The sequence below is a fragment of the Aulostomus chinensis genome, chromosome 10, assembly GCF_037954235.1.
Source record: "Aulostomus chinensis isolate RoL2024-O1b breed Wild chromosome 10, RoL_Achi_v1.0, whole genome shotgun sequence".
Taxonomy (NCBI): Eukaryota; Metazoa; Chordata; class Actinopteri; order Syngnathiformes; family Aulostomidae; genus Aulostomus; species Aulostomus chinensis.
Genome location: NC_141329.1, coordinates 11,521,295 through 11,535,541, shown reverse-complemented (window position 1 = coordinate 11,535,541; position 14,247 = coordinate 11,521,295). Strand labels below are relative to the sequence as shown.

Below are 14,247 nucleotides of genomic sequence, written 5' to 3'. Positions count from 1 at the left end.
TTTTCCGGGTAATAGAACATGGTTTTTAAAATTAAATGATATTGAACGATATATTTACAAAAAACGTTTCGTAAACAGGACGGGAGAGAAACACTTAAAACTCCAAAATCAGAGTTTTACGATTTTACAGGAAGAATTTTAAGGCAACACAACAGCTCACGTGGACTGAGGCAAGCAATATTTAACGCGAATATGAACTCAAAGAAGAATATTGTTTTCCAGTCATTGAATGAAAATCAACACGATGCAAACATTATCATATCGTTATCATTTCCAAAATTGAATTAAAAATAAATTTATACGCAGGTGGTCACGTGAACAAACGTCACACAGTCACAGGGCAAACAACATGGCGGCTGGCGTGGTTTAGCCGTTGTAAGCCTAGATTTAAACGATAAAATATACGAGCTCTCAGAAAGCAGATAACCTATCTCATCTTTTTCAAACTATTGATTTCAATAGTTGTATCACCATGGCCTCTGCGTTTGTGGTGGGAGAGAAATTCAGGCGAAGGGTCACAGAGTTGCTGGAGAAAACGAAATTTTCTTTACCAGTAGAACTAAAAGCAGAACTGTGTGCTGTTATTGAAAAGCCAGAGCCAGCCACCCTTCCCTTCAGTACCGCGAGAAAACTGAAGAAATACCTGCAAGACGAAGGTAAATCAATGGGACCTCTGTTAGATATGCACTTACTTATCTCAGTTGTAATGTGTCAGTGTGAACTCATCATAAACCCTCTGAAACCATTTGGCGTCATCATTGATTACCAGTATCCGCCTTCGTGTCATTCAAATGATTTCAGAGAATAATATAGTTAAGTAAGGAACAAGAGGTTGCTTAAAATGATCATTTACACAGGGAACTGAAAGACTGCACTATATTTTGGCTGTCACCACTGAGTCCAGGTGGACATTTTAGCAAAATTTGGAGAAAATTCCTCAAGGATTTTCAGCGTCATTACATTAAAATCATCGGATAGAAGTAAATAAAATCCCCCAAAACAGTGCATCAGAGAGTAGGGCCCAACCGATATGGATTTTTTGAAGCTGATGCCGATTATTGGAGGGGAAAAAATCTGGTAACTGATTAATCAGCCGATTTTTTTTTAATACAATTTTTTAATTGTGTTGATTTAGGTGATATAAATATATATACTTCATTTTTATATATGTATAGACCAAATGGCTGCTTTTGAGCCTTTCAGACTTCTACAAAGATGTAAATTAGAGGCAGAAAATTAATTTCAAATCCTTTTTATTGCTGAAGCAAGCAGCATATTAACACAATAACCATCCTTAACATAAGGCCAACAACAATGAACCATTAGCTTTTTTGAAAAAAATAAATAACAATAATAATGTGCAAAACAGTAATTCTAACATCCAACCATTTTGTTCATCATCTCACTTCTTTGAAAACAAACAATGAAAAAAAACAACTGCAAAAGAATGAGGTATTTTGTGTGGGGGCAAGAATTATAAGAACAAAATTAAAATATTCACAAGCCCCCTACTGAAAGTCAAGGCACCACTGGTGGTGGTGTTGTTTTTGTTTTGTTTTGAAAATAAAGAGCAAACAATAATGTTAACGTACAACTCCTTTGCTCATCTTACATCTTTGAAACAAACAATAAAAACAAACAACTGCAAAAGAATAAGGTAGTGGGGGGCAAGAATTATAAGAACAAAATTAAAATATTCACAAGCCCTTTCCTTTCAAAGTGAAACCAGGTCTTATTCCCTGCATTTTATTCCTGAAAAAAAAAATTGGCGATTATTGGCCAGTTCAGGCCGATTACTGATTATTCCCAAACGGGCTATAATTGGCCGATAAATCGGTCGGGCCCTGTCAGAGACTAAGTTTAATTATTGATTTTATTTAAGTTCTATTACAGAAAGGCTTCTTTTGCATCTTGTTAGCAAAGTATCCCACAGATATGTAGTTCATTAATTGCCCAACTTGTTATATTGATCTCTGTGTGAGATATAGATGTAATAAAACATGTTGTGTAACATTATTGTCTGGCTTTTTCCCTCCAGGACATCCTTTCTATTTGCATGAGTTGTTGGAGGATAGCTCACTACATTTGCCTGAAGTTGTGAAGCCTCCCAGAGTGAGTTGAGTTACAGACATGTTTATTTGGTCCAACACATTACTCCTCATCGTTGCTCACAATATAAGGAACTGATGTGGCAGGGGAATTATGCCATCTCTTAAAGTTATTAACTACTTTTCTGCAATTGCTCCTGTTTAACAGCAGTCGCAAATATATCAAAATAGAAAAATGTGATCTTAAAATTAAAATCTAAAGGGTTCCCCGTGAGCCACCTTGATACAACTGTCTTCTAATACACGTGGAAGAAGAAATGCATGGAAAGTTTGCGCTATGTTTTTGTTAATGAAAGGTTTCTGCCGGTACTCTTGTGTGGTTGGAATGTTTGAAGTGTGACGTGAGAAAGCTCTGTATGAAACTGAAGGAAACTTTCTGTCTTCTCACAGAATCCTGAGCTGGTTGCACGCTTGGAGAAGATTAAAGCCAGACTGGCCAATGAGGAATACAACAGGATGACACGCAATGTGAACACTCAGGTGAATGTTCTCACATCCATCACACGTATTTCGGTGTCATCTATTGAATTGTATGGTAGGAAAATTCCTACCATACAATTCAATAGATGCCAGCAGATATTCCTACTAGGAATGTCTGCTGGCATGAAGAGAGCTGCTCGGGGCCTTCCTGTGTTTGCACTGTACAGACATAGCAGGATCCATGTGTTACTCTGCAACATTTTTCCCTTTTGCGTTTATAAGTAGTAAGTATTAATAAAGGGTCATAAAAATTAGTTACTTGGACCATTTTTTTCTATAAATGAAGGAAAACGTTAATTTTCCATCCTCTCTGGAGCTAAACAAGAAGACTGACTTCTCTCCTCTGTGCATGCAGTTTGGAGCTGAGACCCACAGAGATAGGCTAAGTGACAGTTAGCATAGCATACTGAATGGTAGTGGATGGGCAGGTTAGCATTACCTCTGTGTTGCCTGCTTCCAAAGCCTCCAGTTTCTCTTCTGTGTATTCAGGTTGAAATAGATAGGGTTCGGGATCTTGGTTTTGGCTTCTTCCAAAGTCGGCCATGATTTGCAGCTGCAGTTTCTCAGTCATCAACAAACTTTTTTTGTTTGTTTGTTTTGTTGGCTGTACCTGCGCTCCCTAATTGCATGCGCCACTCTCATTACCATAACTCTTGAACCGTAAGTGCTATTGAAAAAATTCCAACAGTTCCTGACAGTAGAGAAGTCACGCTTTCCGACCATATAGTGTTTATTACAGCAACTCTCCGTAATAAAAGGCACAGCGCGTGTCGCGCCGGCTGCAGAGTGTAGGAGATTTGTATAGAGTGGCGGTCGTTTCTGAATGGTAACTGAGCGGTTTTTCAAGTATTTGAGTGGCTTTTTTGCGGTATTTTCATCAAGAAGATGCCAAGAAGGTCACCTAGGTCGAACAAAACATCCAGAAGATTCATCAGTGACGACGATGATGGCGACATTTCTTCTGAACAATGGTATGTAACTTTATTTCCTCCTATTTTTTTTCGCAGTCTGCTGGCTGGGATAGTATTGTTAGCTTGTAAACTGTGTAGTTTGTGTGGTCTTGTAACAAAATCTACCACAGGAATTCAGGATGAATAAAATTACACATTATCATATGGCTCAATAATTTGTAGGATGCTTTCTGCTGACGGGCTGTCAACAGAAAACCAACCCAGTTGCTCTGGAAGGGGCGGTGATGGAGCGATTTTCTCTGAACCAAGGTATGTGACATTTGTAAAAATGCTGTGCGTGTGTGTGCGTGGTTTTTGTATGTTCAGGGGAATGCGTACCTGAACACCTAGCACTTCGGACGCAGGTATAAATACTATCATGCCTGACCACAAACAAGCTCACACAACTGACAACAAGTGGGAGAAACATATTTTTCCACTGTAGGCAGATACTGATATCACTTTTTTAATCATCTGTTTTTTTAGGATGTCTTCTGCTTTCATGGAGAACAGAGAGGGTCGGGGCCATAGACTCAGTCGAGGCGGTGGAGGTGCTGGCGATGCTGCTCGTAGCCGGTCACCACATCACGCTACGGTGGCATGGAAAAGTGAAGCAGACCCCGACATAACCCCTAAGCGACCCAGGTTTTTGCCTAAAAGAAACCCTGGGGTCCAACCACCCCTAAATGTTGGACGACTGTCACCAGGTGAAATATTCTCACATTATTTTGATGTGGAGGTGCTCAAACTCCTGTGTACCAACACAAACAAGAATGCTGTGAGAAACAAACAGAAAGGAAAGAAGTTCATCTGGAAGGCTGTAGAGAAAGAGGAGATGAAGAGGTATCTCGGAATTTTGCTGTACATGGCAGTCCTGAAATTGCCAAGGAGGACAGACATCCGGAGGAGGAGCAACATTTTTCATGTCCCCTTTCCAGCCACTGCCATGGCCCGAGACAGGTTTATGGCCATCTCCGACAACCTCCACACGAGCAATCCTGAGGAAGATAAAGTGAACGATGCAAGAAGGGCACAGCGGAGCATGACCCTCTCCACCGCCTGGGACCCTTGCTGGAGATGATGAGGATCCGCTGCATGAGCATCTATCATCCAATGCAGCACATCTCCGTTGATGAAAGGATGGTTGCCTCAAAGGCAAGAGTTGGCATCAAACAGTATATGAAAGCCAAGCCCACCAAGTGGGGTCTTAAGTTTTTTGTTCTTGCTGACAGCAATGGCTACACCATCGACTTCAGGCTGTACACTGGCAAGAGCAAGTTTGCGTCGGGGAAGGGGCTCTCCTTTGATGTTGTGACAACGCTTGTCAACAAGGAGTTCCAGGGGTCTGGCTACATCATCTACTGTGACAGCTTTTACAGCAGTCCCCTCCTCTTCAGACACCTGAGCCAGCAGGGCTTCGGGGCATGTGGCACATACAGGCAGGGAGGAATTGGCGTTCCGTCCACTCTAGAGAATGCCATTGATAAGAGGTCACCAAGAGGAACGATCCGGTGGATCAGGGATGATGACCTCCTATATGTCAAGTGGATGGACACGAGAAGTCTCCATCTGCACATCCGTCCATCCTGTGTACACTGGGGAGACTGTGTTGCGGTGGAAGAAGATAGGTATTGATGTTGTTTCTGCTGGAATATGATTTGTTTAATTTAGGCTTAGAAACCACTCAGCCTAAACACCTGTGAAGAAGTAGAACACTTACCTAGTCACTCACCTGAGTTATGTAATCTATAGAGTTATGAATATTTACCATAGCCTATGCTAAAACTAATCTCTCTTCATCTCTCTGTCTAGGTGATGGGCAGTACCAGTAGGTCCCCATCCCCAGACCCACAGCAGTGGGAGAGTACAACCACTACATGGGAGGAGTGGACACGTCTGACCAAATGCTGGGGACCAATTCAGTCCACAGAAAAACAATGAGATGGCCCATCACTGTGTTCCAGCACTTCATTGATATTGCTGTGACAAACAGCTTCATCATTCACAAGGAGCGTGCCAAGCAGCTGCAGGAGAAGCCCATGACCTGCCAGGCCTTCCAAGAGGAGCTGTGTGCCCAACTGCTGGGAGTTACAGTGACACACAAGCCAAAGAAGAGGCCTGTCCATGACCACTTCCCTCTTCCCACTGCCAATGTCGATTACCTGGGGAAACAAAAGAAAGCCACAGTGGGACGCCAAAAGTGCAGTCTGTGCAAAAGGAGCACACCCTGGCGCTGTGAGGAGTGTGATGAGGCCCTGTGCCTGCAGCTGGACAGAAACTGTTTCAAGACATTTCACAAAGGCTAAAAACACCCTGACATACATTGACTAAACAGTCCGTAAAAAAAAGAAATATGGCCAAGAGCCACAACATTTTTTGTACATATGCTACACAGTTATGGTTACAAATTAAACATGTCAAATGTTTTGGATGTGTGGAAGAATACGTCTTTATTTACCAAAAACTTGTTAAATCCAATTCCGATTTTGTGTTTTTCTCTTTAAACCGTTATTAGATATTGAAACACACACGGTAATGTTAAGCAACTGACAGATATTGGAAGCTGAACTCATCCTGGTGAAAAGGGGCAAAAGCACTTATTCCTGGGACATTTTCTGACATTTTTACAGTCAAAAGAACAAATTAAATCCAGGCTGAATTTCAATGCATATAATTGAAGTTAAAGCTGGGTTCGAGTCGTCATGTGAAGTCACTGCACCTAGTAAGGAAAGTAGTTTTGATAGTTTCTTATTCAGAATTTACAAAATCTGACAATTTAAAATAATTTCATAGACGCACAACCCTACTTCTATTTTTGGCAGGCAAAGATCATCTGACTCTGAGGATGATGGAGAACAAGCTGATTTCCCCCCAAAATTACTCTTGTGTTCATAGTGGTCTTGAACAATATTTGAGCGATCAAAATGACTTTGTTTCCTATCATTCATTAAAAAAAACAAACAGGAATTCCTCTTAGAGTAGACGCTGGTATACAAACAAGTTAATTAAATACACACTATCAGTCGTGAAACTGAATTGTGGGTAATGTGTCTGTAAGGTTCTGAGAAGACAGAACGTCACGTGTCTTGAGAGCATGATGTTGCGATTCAAAGTTGTACAGTTCTTGAAGTGGTTTTCTTCACCTGACTCTTTTGGTACAGTATACACTTGTGCTAAATATCTCTGTATTTGTTTTCCAGGAAATCAACCGTAATGGAACACTGGCTGATTTTGGGCAGCAAGGTTAGTACGGGGTACCAAATTCATGATGTGCTTTAGGACTTGATATTTTATCACAAGTCCAGCAAAGACAAGTTTACATACACACACTGACGCTTGCTGTTTTCTGTCTGCTTCCATAGTGCGATCAGTCAAAACTGTGCTGGTTACCGTTTTCAACTTCCTGGTGACAGTGGTTGCTACTTTTGCTTGTTCCTACATGGGAAGTCAGTACTTGTTCACAGAGACGACAGCGGTGAGAAAACATTTGACATGACCTCTTGGTGTGTTTTACTGCGTCTCAGAGTGAAAATGTCCACGTTTTTTATTTGTATAAACCTGTACGCTTGTTTTCCAGCGGGTGATATCTGCCATGATTGCTGCATCTGTTGTGGGCCTTGCTGAGCTGTATGTCCTAGTCCGGACCATGGAGGGAGAACTGGGGGAACTGTAGTACATCAGGAATCAGCCGATAGTAACAGACCTGTCTCAAGGATGCATATTTGACTTTGCTTGAAAAGTTTGTGAACTTTTGGGGGGGTATTTGAAATGTTCAAATGACTATCACTTTTACTCAAACAAGTGAAATAATGTGCTGCATTTTCTATTTAATTTATTTTGTTTGTCACAATTTCTCATCCATCACCATGAATAACCCTATAAAAATGACTTTCATTTTCTTGAAATTTCTGCCGTTGTGCTTTCAGATACAGTTGTATTTGTGTTAATAAATCATTGTCCCTTGGGTAAATTCTTGGATGCATACAACTGTTGCTTCACTCTGCTGTCGACTACAGTCAGAAAATCATGAGGCTTTTGTTCAAAATGGGGGGATTGATTAAATGATAGAGATGTGGCTGATATTAAGGTTGAGCAAAATTACAGTGCAATCACAATGCTATTCCCACAGGATCAATTGACAAATTCCTCAAACGGATGCACTTTTTTCGTATCATGCTCTGCATATCCTAACATTTAGACTGCTGCACCTATAGATGGCCAAGACTCAAGAGTTGACTTTGACTTGCAAAGTTCATTTGATTGCATGTGATATCATTTTTTCCTTTGAGGCCTTGTTAAAGACCGATCGATTAGACCTCAGGAACCAAATTCTAAATGAATCCTGAGCTTTTCAGAACGGCACCTCCAACTGCTGCTGCGAGTTTACATGGTACGTAATCTCTGGAAGTCGGCCATGTTGGAGACATTGAACACTGAACAGTGAAACAGAACCGAAATTATGACAGGTACTCATGCGCAATCTTTGATATGAAAACAGTCCATGATGCTACACTCAGGAATTCGCGTGTGTTTGGACACGTTTCTTGTCCGTGTCCTCCCATTCATAGTGACATTTTCTCATACTCATGAGCCATAATGTGGTTTTTAACCCAAAACACAAGTTACTCATAAGGCGTCAATTCCTTCAATGAAATATCTGTAATAAACCCTGGGTGGCTACTGCATGAATCCAAACGACTGCCCGTGCCACATGACTGGGGGAATCTGTCCCTTGTACATGTAGATGCTGCCTTTAGGCTCATGGGACTTTGAAAACAGTTGGCCGTTATTGTAGTGCATCATGGAAATGATAACAGCTCGCTTAAACTTCATTACTAAGCTTAAATGGACACGACTGAGGTAAGCGATCATCAGAGAAGTTGCTAATTTATTTAATAACTGGCAATTAGTTGTTCCAAGATAGGTGCAGGTTCTGACATTAATTTTCTTGTCCATCCTATGTGACATAAAATAGAATTATTTGTCAAATGTCATTTATTATTTAACTGTCATTCATAGAAAATGATGGACTTTTTAACCATTAGCATTTTTAAAGTTGTACTGTTCTCTTTTTTTTTTTAATTTATATGGATATAAGTCATTAGTCAGAATGTATCATGTAATTTGCCTTTAGAAGAAGGATTTTTTTCTGAATATTTTATATACCAATGACTGTTGTCAGTGTTGTTGAAACTGCAACAAAAAGTGTTAGTATTGAATTTAAAGTTTCGAATCGCCCGTCCCTCTCAACAAGCTGTGGCAGGAATCGCAGAATTATTTTCCTGTCCCTCGCCAACAGACGGATGTAGCAACAACTGTAATAACCTGATCTGTGTTTACTGTATCTGGTTTCAAGTGAATCCTAGAGCCGACAACACATCAAAAACAATGGCTGCAGCCGCACCAGAGGTGTAGTGAAGATTTAACTGAATAATAATTTCAAAACAATTCCAACAAGACCCAGAGGATCTGTTGTCTCTGATCCCTTCTTGAGATATGAAGTCCTATTTTTTTGTAAACCATCCCATCGTCCTCTTGTCAAGTCCTGTCATATCAGCAGGAGGATTAAAAGATGTAACTACATCTGGAATACAAAAAATATATATCTTCCTAAAATCTGAGATTTGACACCCGGATTAAAGGTTTATTGGAAGATTATTTGGTATTAAAGATGATTGTGATATGCTGAGATCACTGTCCGGTGCAGTGGGAACAGTGCGCTCTGCTCTATCTGCCTCTGTATTATATTATAGCTCTCATGTAATATTTCCCAAACTTAAATCCAGGCAGAATTACAGAGCCTGTAAGCTGATAGACCCTGAGCTCTGGCTTTAATTCACTTCTTATTTTTCATTTGTTTCTTCCAATAGTCCTGATACTTACAGTACAAAGATATGAAAAAAAAATATTTTGACTTGGAAAATAATTATTCTTGTCTTTCCGCAAGGAATGATTTTAATCAGGTTGTTTTGAAGAGTAATTCCGGCAGCATTAAACACAGCTCAGTTCAGCTTAGAGCAGAAAAACTGGAGCTGGCAGCTGTGAGAAGTATGAGAGATTCTCCAGTTGAGAGGACTGGGTGGGTGAGTCTTTGAGCTGCATTCACCATTGTCCTTGATTTAATTACAGATCATCAAAAGGAAACTGGAAACATGCTGGGACAGGTTCTTAGCATTTATTTTCAAAACTGCACAGAATTCAGTAAATTATCTTTGGCCTTTACATCTGGACCAGAGCACAAGATAAATATATATGCATCAGATAAGTTGCAGTAAATTGAGCACGGTATTGTGTTTGTAGTCCTTTTGTCAATATTGCATTAAAAAATGCAATATTAAAAATAAAATTGCATGAGAGAATAGACCTGTCAGTAGGTCTTTCTGGATTCATTTTCACATGTCAATATCACAATCAGGTTTATGTTCATGTTTATGATGTTTACTGTCATTTTCAAAAACAGAGTAAGCCAAAACATGACCTCAGATAGAAAGCATACATTTGTCTTTCTCTCTCATTGATGTTTGTGGGACCCTAAATATTATTCTCAGGGTTTAGCATTATTATAATACCAAACCCCGAGCGTGAACATCTCAGTAAATGAAACATAGAACTTTTGAATTGAAAACATATTTCTATATTATCCATCCATTTTCTTCCACTTATCCTGTTAAGGGTCATGGGGGGGGGGGGGGGGGGGGGCTGGAGCCTATCCCAGCAGCCTTCGGGCGAGAGGCGGGGTTCACCCTGGACAGGTCACCAGTCCATCACAGGACCAACACATAGAGACAGACAACCATTCACACTCACAGTCACACCTACAGTCAATTTAGAGTATCAATCAGCCTCGTCCCCTCTTGATGTCTTTGGACTGTGGGAGGAAGCTGGAGTACCAGAGAGAACCCACACAGGAACAGGGAGAACATGGAGACTCCACACAGAAAGATCCTGTGATGGAGCCGGGGCTCGAACCTGGAACCTTCTTGCTGTGAGGCGACAGTGCTGACCACTGCAACACCATGCCACCTTAATAATAGTGTTCAGTTTCTTATTTTAGCAAGTTATTCTGGCCCATTTCAACAAACATTTTGTCCATTGAATTTTTTTGTGTAAAAATAAAAGAATTGTGAAACATTTGTCTGTAACAAGGACAACCTAAACTGTGACACGATACACAGGTCTGAGGAACAATAAACTTACACAAGAGACACAGGTCACATTTAAATGTTTAGTCATGTTGGGGAGGGAAAAAGGAGTCTCTGTCACAACTATGCTCAGTTTTAATATGTTCCACTTCAGACTCATCAGAACTCCAGAAAATTGGTAACAATGGCAGCATTGTAAATCAGGTCAGAGATGTACCCCATGGAGGTCTGTGGTCCCATTTGTGGGTGATGATGATGGTGATGGTGGTGGTGTCCCTGTCCCTGAGTTACCTCCCAGTACACCGGCTGTGAATGGGAAGGAACTACCTGGTCTACAGAGGCATGGCCGCCTCCGCCTCCAGCACCACCCCCGTACACGGCCTGATGAGCTCCAGAAAGAGCCAGGTTCTGGGGCTTGAAGTTCCTGAAAGCCTGGTAAGAGCAGGTGGAGGCTGGGCTGTGAGGCTGCCTGGTGATGGGCTGAGCAAACGAACTTGAGAGGAAACTGGGGAGAGCTGACCCCAGGTGCTGGCACTGGTGGTGCTCCTCCTCCCGGAGACAAGAGTCTGGGAGTTTCGGGGAGGCATTAGTGGGCTGCTGGTGGAAGGTTGAGGAAGTTGCTGGTGGGTTGCTATAGATTTGGATCCAATCAGAATAGAATTGTGGGACATCATCACAGGGGTGGCTCTGCTCAGGTCGGAATATATCTGCTAAGGTGGTTGGGGCAGGGAAAGCAGATGTGACGGGGCCAGGGAGCGGGTCTGCAAGACCCCTCCCTCCTAGGACAGCCTTGTTGGACTTTGGAAGTCTACCAGTCTTGATACTTCTGGCTCTCCTGTTTTGAAACCACACCTGTGGACAAGATCAAGGTATAAACCTCTCATATACCTCTGTATAAACCATGATTGTTCTGGTCTTGTCTGCATCATCGCAATCATGACATTATCAGAAACATGTTGTGATGCCTGCAAAAACATTCTATTTTGCCACTCAGGGTGGTAGATACACCAAAACATGAAAGCTGAGGTATGAGAGTGGTGAGGATCAACCAGGATGTGAAAGTTGGGACCAGAAAACAAAAACATCAGGCTGGAAGAGGCTCGATTGCAGATGCATATATCCTGACATTACACTCCAAATATGAGGTCTCACCACCGACTATATTTGTCTAATTTATAGTTACAAAACACAACAATGCAAAAGTCATGAAAAAAGACAGAATTACTAAACAAATAGCGCATCAGTGGATAAGGTGACTTGTGTGAATAATGAATTCTTATTATCGTTCCAAAACGAGTAAATCCTGCTGCTGCAGTGTTAGATTATTTTGCACAGCAAACAAAATCTCAGCAGATTTGGTGAAATGAGAACAAATCCAAGCGTAAAAGATCACGCATTTCTGTACATAACAAGTTTTTGAGTTGCAGTTGTGGACCAGACGGAGACCCTAACCTGTATCTTGCTCTCGGGCAGGTGTGTGTGCGCGGCCAGCCTCTCCCTCAGAGTGATGTCCGGGTAAGGGGTAACAGCGAAGGCCTGCTCCAGCTCCGACAGCTGGGCTCGGCTGAAGATAGTCCGCTTCCTTTTCCTCTGACCCTCCATCAAGGCAGACAGACGGTCCGGCTCCGGGGACGACAGAGCGCTCTCACTGCGCGCCTCTGTAGTTCACCATCGAAACACGAAGAGGGAAAACATTCAAATACAAAACTGAACGAAACAAAAACGTCATTCAGTAAAATGAAGAGAAGTTGGATTTTTTTCAGTGTGACACAAGTGTACAGAATATAATGTATTCATTTATTTATTGTAATGGAATTTTTTTTTTTTCGTGGAAGAAGATATTAGTAACCTTTAAAAATAAATAGGACTCCAACCCCTACTCAATTTTACAGAGGTTCCTGTCAGACCAGTTGGTTTCACGTTATAAAGTATAATATGGTTTCTTGATTTTACTCTTTTAAATTTTCTATTTTTAAATTAGTTTACCGCTCTTTTCTCAAAGCACTTTGAGCTAGAATCTTTGTATGAAGGCGCTCTATAAATGAAGTTGTAATTTATTATTATTATTATTATTATTGTTATTATTGTTATTATTATTATTATTATTATCCATGAGTAAAAGGCATTTGCAAACAAGTTTTGTATTTTCTTTCATTCTCAAATATGATAAATGTATGAAGCCTATTTCATTCAGTAGCTTGGCGTGTTTTTAAGTGAACCCAAGATTCATGAAGGATGTCCGGTTAATGGTTCAAAAAGACATGACAACGGATCGAGTGATTTTTGGACTGACCTTTGCAGTGATCCTCTTCTCCAAATAACGCCTTCAAATCCACCATGTTGCTCTGCTGGTTTTGCTTTAGCAAAGATAGATTTGCGTCCATGAACAGAGCCATGCCCCACACACACGAACACCCGCAAAGAGACTGACGCTCCTCCTGCTAGTGCGGAGGGTTGAAGGCTTCTTATACCCACGGGACAACTCCACACCCATCAAGCAAATCCAGGTGTTCACCTCTGGATTTAATCTCGAGCACAGTTGTTATCCTCAACCTCAACAGGGTTTGGTGATATATGGTCCATCCATCCATCCATCCATCCATCCATCCATCCATCCATCCATCCATTTTCTTCCGTTTATCCTGTGAAGGGTCGCGGGGGAGCTGGAGCCTATCCCTGCAGCTTTCGGGCGTGAGGAGGGGTTCACCCGGGACAGGTCGCCAGTGAGATACATGGTCTTTGTTATAATTTACAATCAAATACTCAAACCACAATTCTGGTATGTTAAATTTGCAAATATCTTAAATATAAATTGCCACTTTCATTTTCGGCAAATATTTTGTCTGAGAATGATATGATGTTTCGAATCATATGAAGACTGTGAAATTCCTAATCAAGCTGACGTCAAGAATTTTAAGAGTGGATCAATAGATAATAGGTTTGTCTTTTACCTCAGAAAATGATTCCTCGAGACAACAAAAAAAGTATTTGACCGAGAAGTGACTTGAAAAATTGAACTCCTCTTATTAAATCTAATATGAACCACTTTGTTTGGGAGTTGAAGGAACCAGATCGTGCGTTTCTATAGGGTTGGGATTTATTTCATGTTGACGTCATATTTTCAAAGACGCAGGAGTTTATAACACTAGAGAACACGAGGGTTCGGGCACCTTTTTATCTGGTGAGGTTGCATTCAGATTCCTTTAAAAAAAAAAAAACAAGTATCATCTAATATCACATCTCTGACCGTCAAATTTAATTAAAAGTGGCTGATAGAGTTTTTGTTTTTACATTTCTCTCTAATTGTATTGTAAAAGTATTTTTATCTGTTCTGAAGTATTTCTGAACCTTTTTTTTTTTTTAGTAATTTGCTAGTGTCTTTTCTCCGAGGCAAATTCACTTAATTCCTGTGAAAAAAAATATAGAAAAGCACCAAGAATAAATTAGTGAGGGAGGAATTATCACAAAAAAAATAGAAACAGATGTATTTAGAATATGTAATTAAAGGGTTGAGAATCTGTGTGGTAAATGAGTTGTTTGAAAATTAGCAAACTGATCAAGGAAATA

General features: G+C 40.7%; 2 protein-coding genes across 4 annotated transcripts; one reads left to right on the top strand and one right to left on the bottom strand.

Annotated features, from left to right (window-relative positions):
• The first annotated feature begins 246 nt into the window (after window positions 1-246).
• On the top strand, window positions 247-7,500 carry vma12 (vacuolar ATPase assembly factor VMA12). 3 transcript variants are annotated; one of them, XR_015118039.1, is made up of 7 exons: window positions 247-656; window positions 2,039-2,112; window positions 2,499-2,588; window positions 3,474-3,559; window positions 3,722-3,808; window positions 4,025-5,166; window positions 5,351-6,732. XR_015118039.1 is itself a non-coding variant. In XM_086215137.1 (6 exons), the coding sequence occupies exons 1-6, from the start codon at window positions 473-475 to the stop codon at window positions 7,209-7,211; spliced, it is 600 nt and encodes a 199-aa protein (XP_086071263.1). In that variant the 5' UTR covers window positions 311-472; the 3' UTR covers window positions 7,212-7,500. The 3 variants fall into 3 exon arrangements, 1 of the variants encoding a protein (XP_086071263.1); XR_015118038.1 differs by having other exon boundaries at window positions 3,471-3,559; XM_086215137.1 differs by lacking the exons at window positions 3,474-3,559; window positions 3,722-3,808; window positions 4,025-5,166; window positions 5,351-6,732 and adding exons at window positions 6,739-6,781; window positions 6,901-7,013; window positions 7,116-7,500 and having other exon boundaries at window positions 311-656.
• Window positions 7,501-10,222: 2,722 nt separating this feature from the next.
• Window positions 10,223-13,084, bottom strand: sebox (SEBOX homeobox). The gene is made up of 3 exons (XM_086215136.1): window positions 12,974-13,084; window positions 12,133-12,338; window positions 10,223-11,532 (listed from the first exon to the last, which is right to left on the bottom strand). Exons 1-3 carry the CDS (start codon window positions 13,074-13,076, stop codon window positions 10,840-10,842), a joined length of 1,002 nt encoding a protein of 333 aa, XP_086071262.1. The 5' UTR covers window positions 13,077-13,084; the 3' UTR covers window positions 10,223-10,839.
• Between the last annotated feature and the right edge of the window lie 1,163 nt (window positions 13,085-14,247).

Excerpts from the sequence above, each read along its gene's own strand:
- sebox (XM_086215136.1), bottom strand. The coding sequence starts at position 13,076 with ATGGCTCTGTTCATGGACGCAAATCTATCTTTGCTAAAGCAAAACCAG. Across the intron at positions 12,339-12,973 it reads AGAAGAGGATCACTGCAAAG|AGGCGCGCAGTGAGAGCGCT; the intron begins GTCAGTCCAAAA and ends GGTGAACTACAG. Across the intron at positions 11,533-12,132 it reads TGCCCGAGAGCAAGATACAG|GTGTGGTTTCAAAACAGGAG; the intron begins GTTAGGGTCTCC and ends TCTTGTCCACAG.
- vma12 (XM_086215137.1), top strand. The coding sequence starts at position 473 with ATGGCCTCTGCGTTTGTGGTGGGAGAGAAATTCAGGCGAAGGGTCACA. Across the intron at positions 2,113-2,498 it reads AAGTTGTGAAGCCTCCCAGA|AATCCTGAGCTGGTTGCACG; the intron begins GTGAGTTGAGTT and ends GTCTTCTCACAG. Across the intron at positions 6,782-6,900 it reads GGCTGATTTTGGGCAGCAAG|TGCGATCAGTCAAAACTGTG; the intron begins GTTAGTACGGGG and ends CTGCTTCCATAG.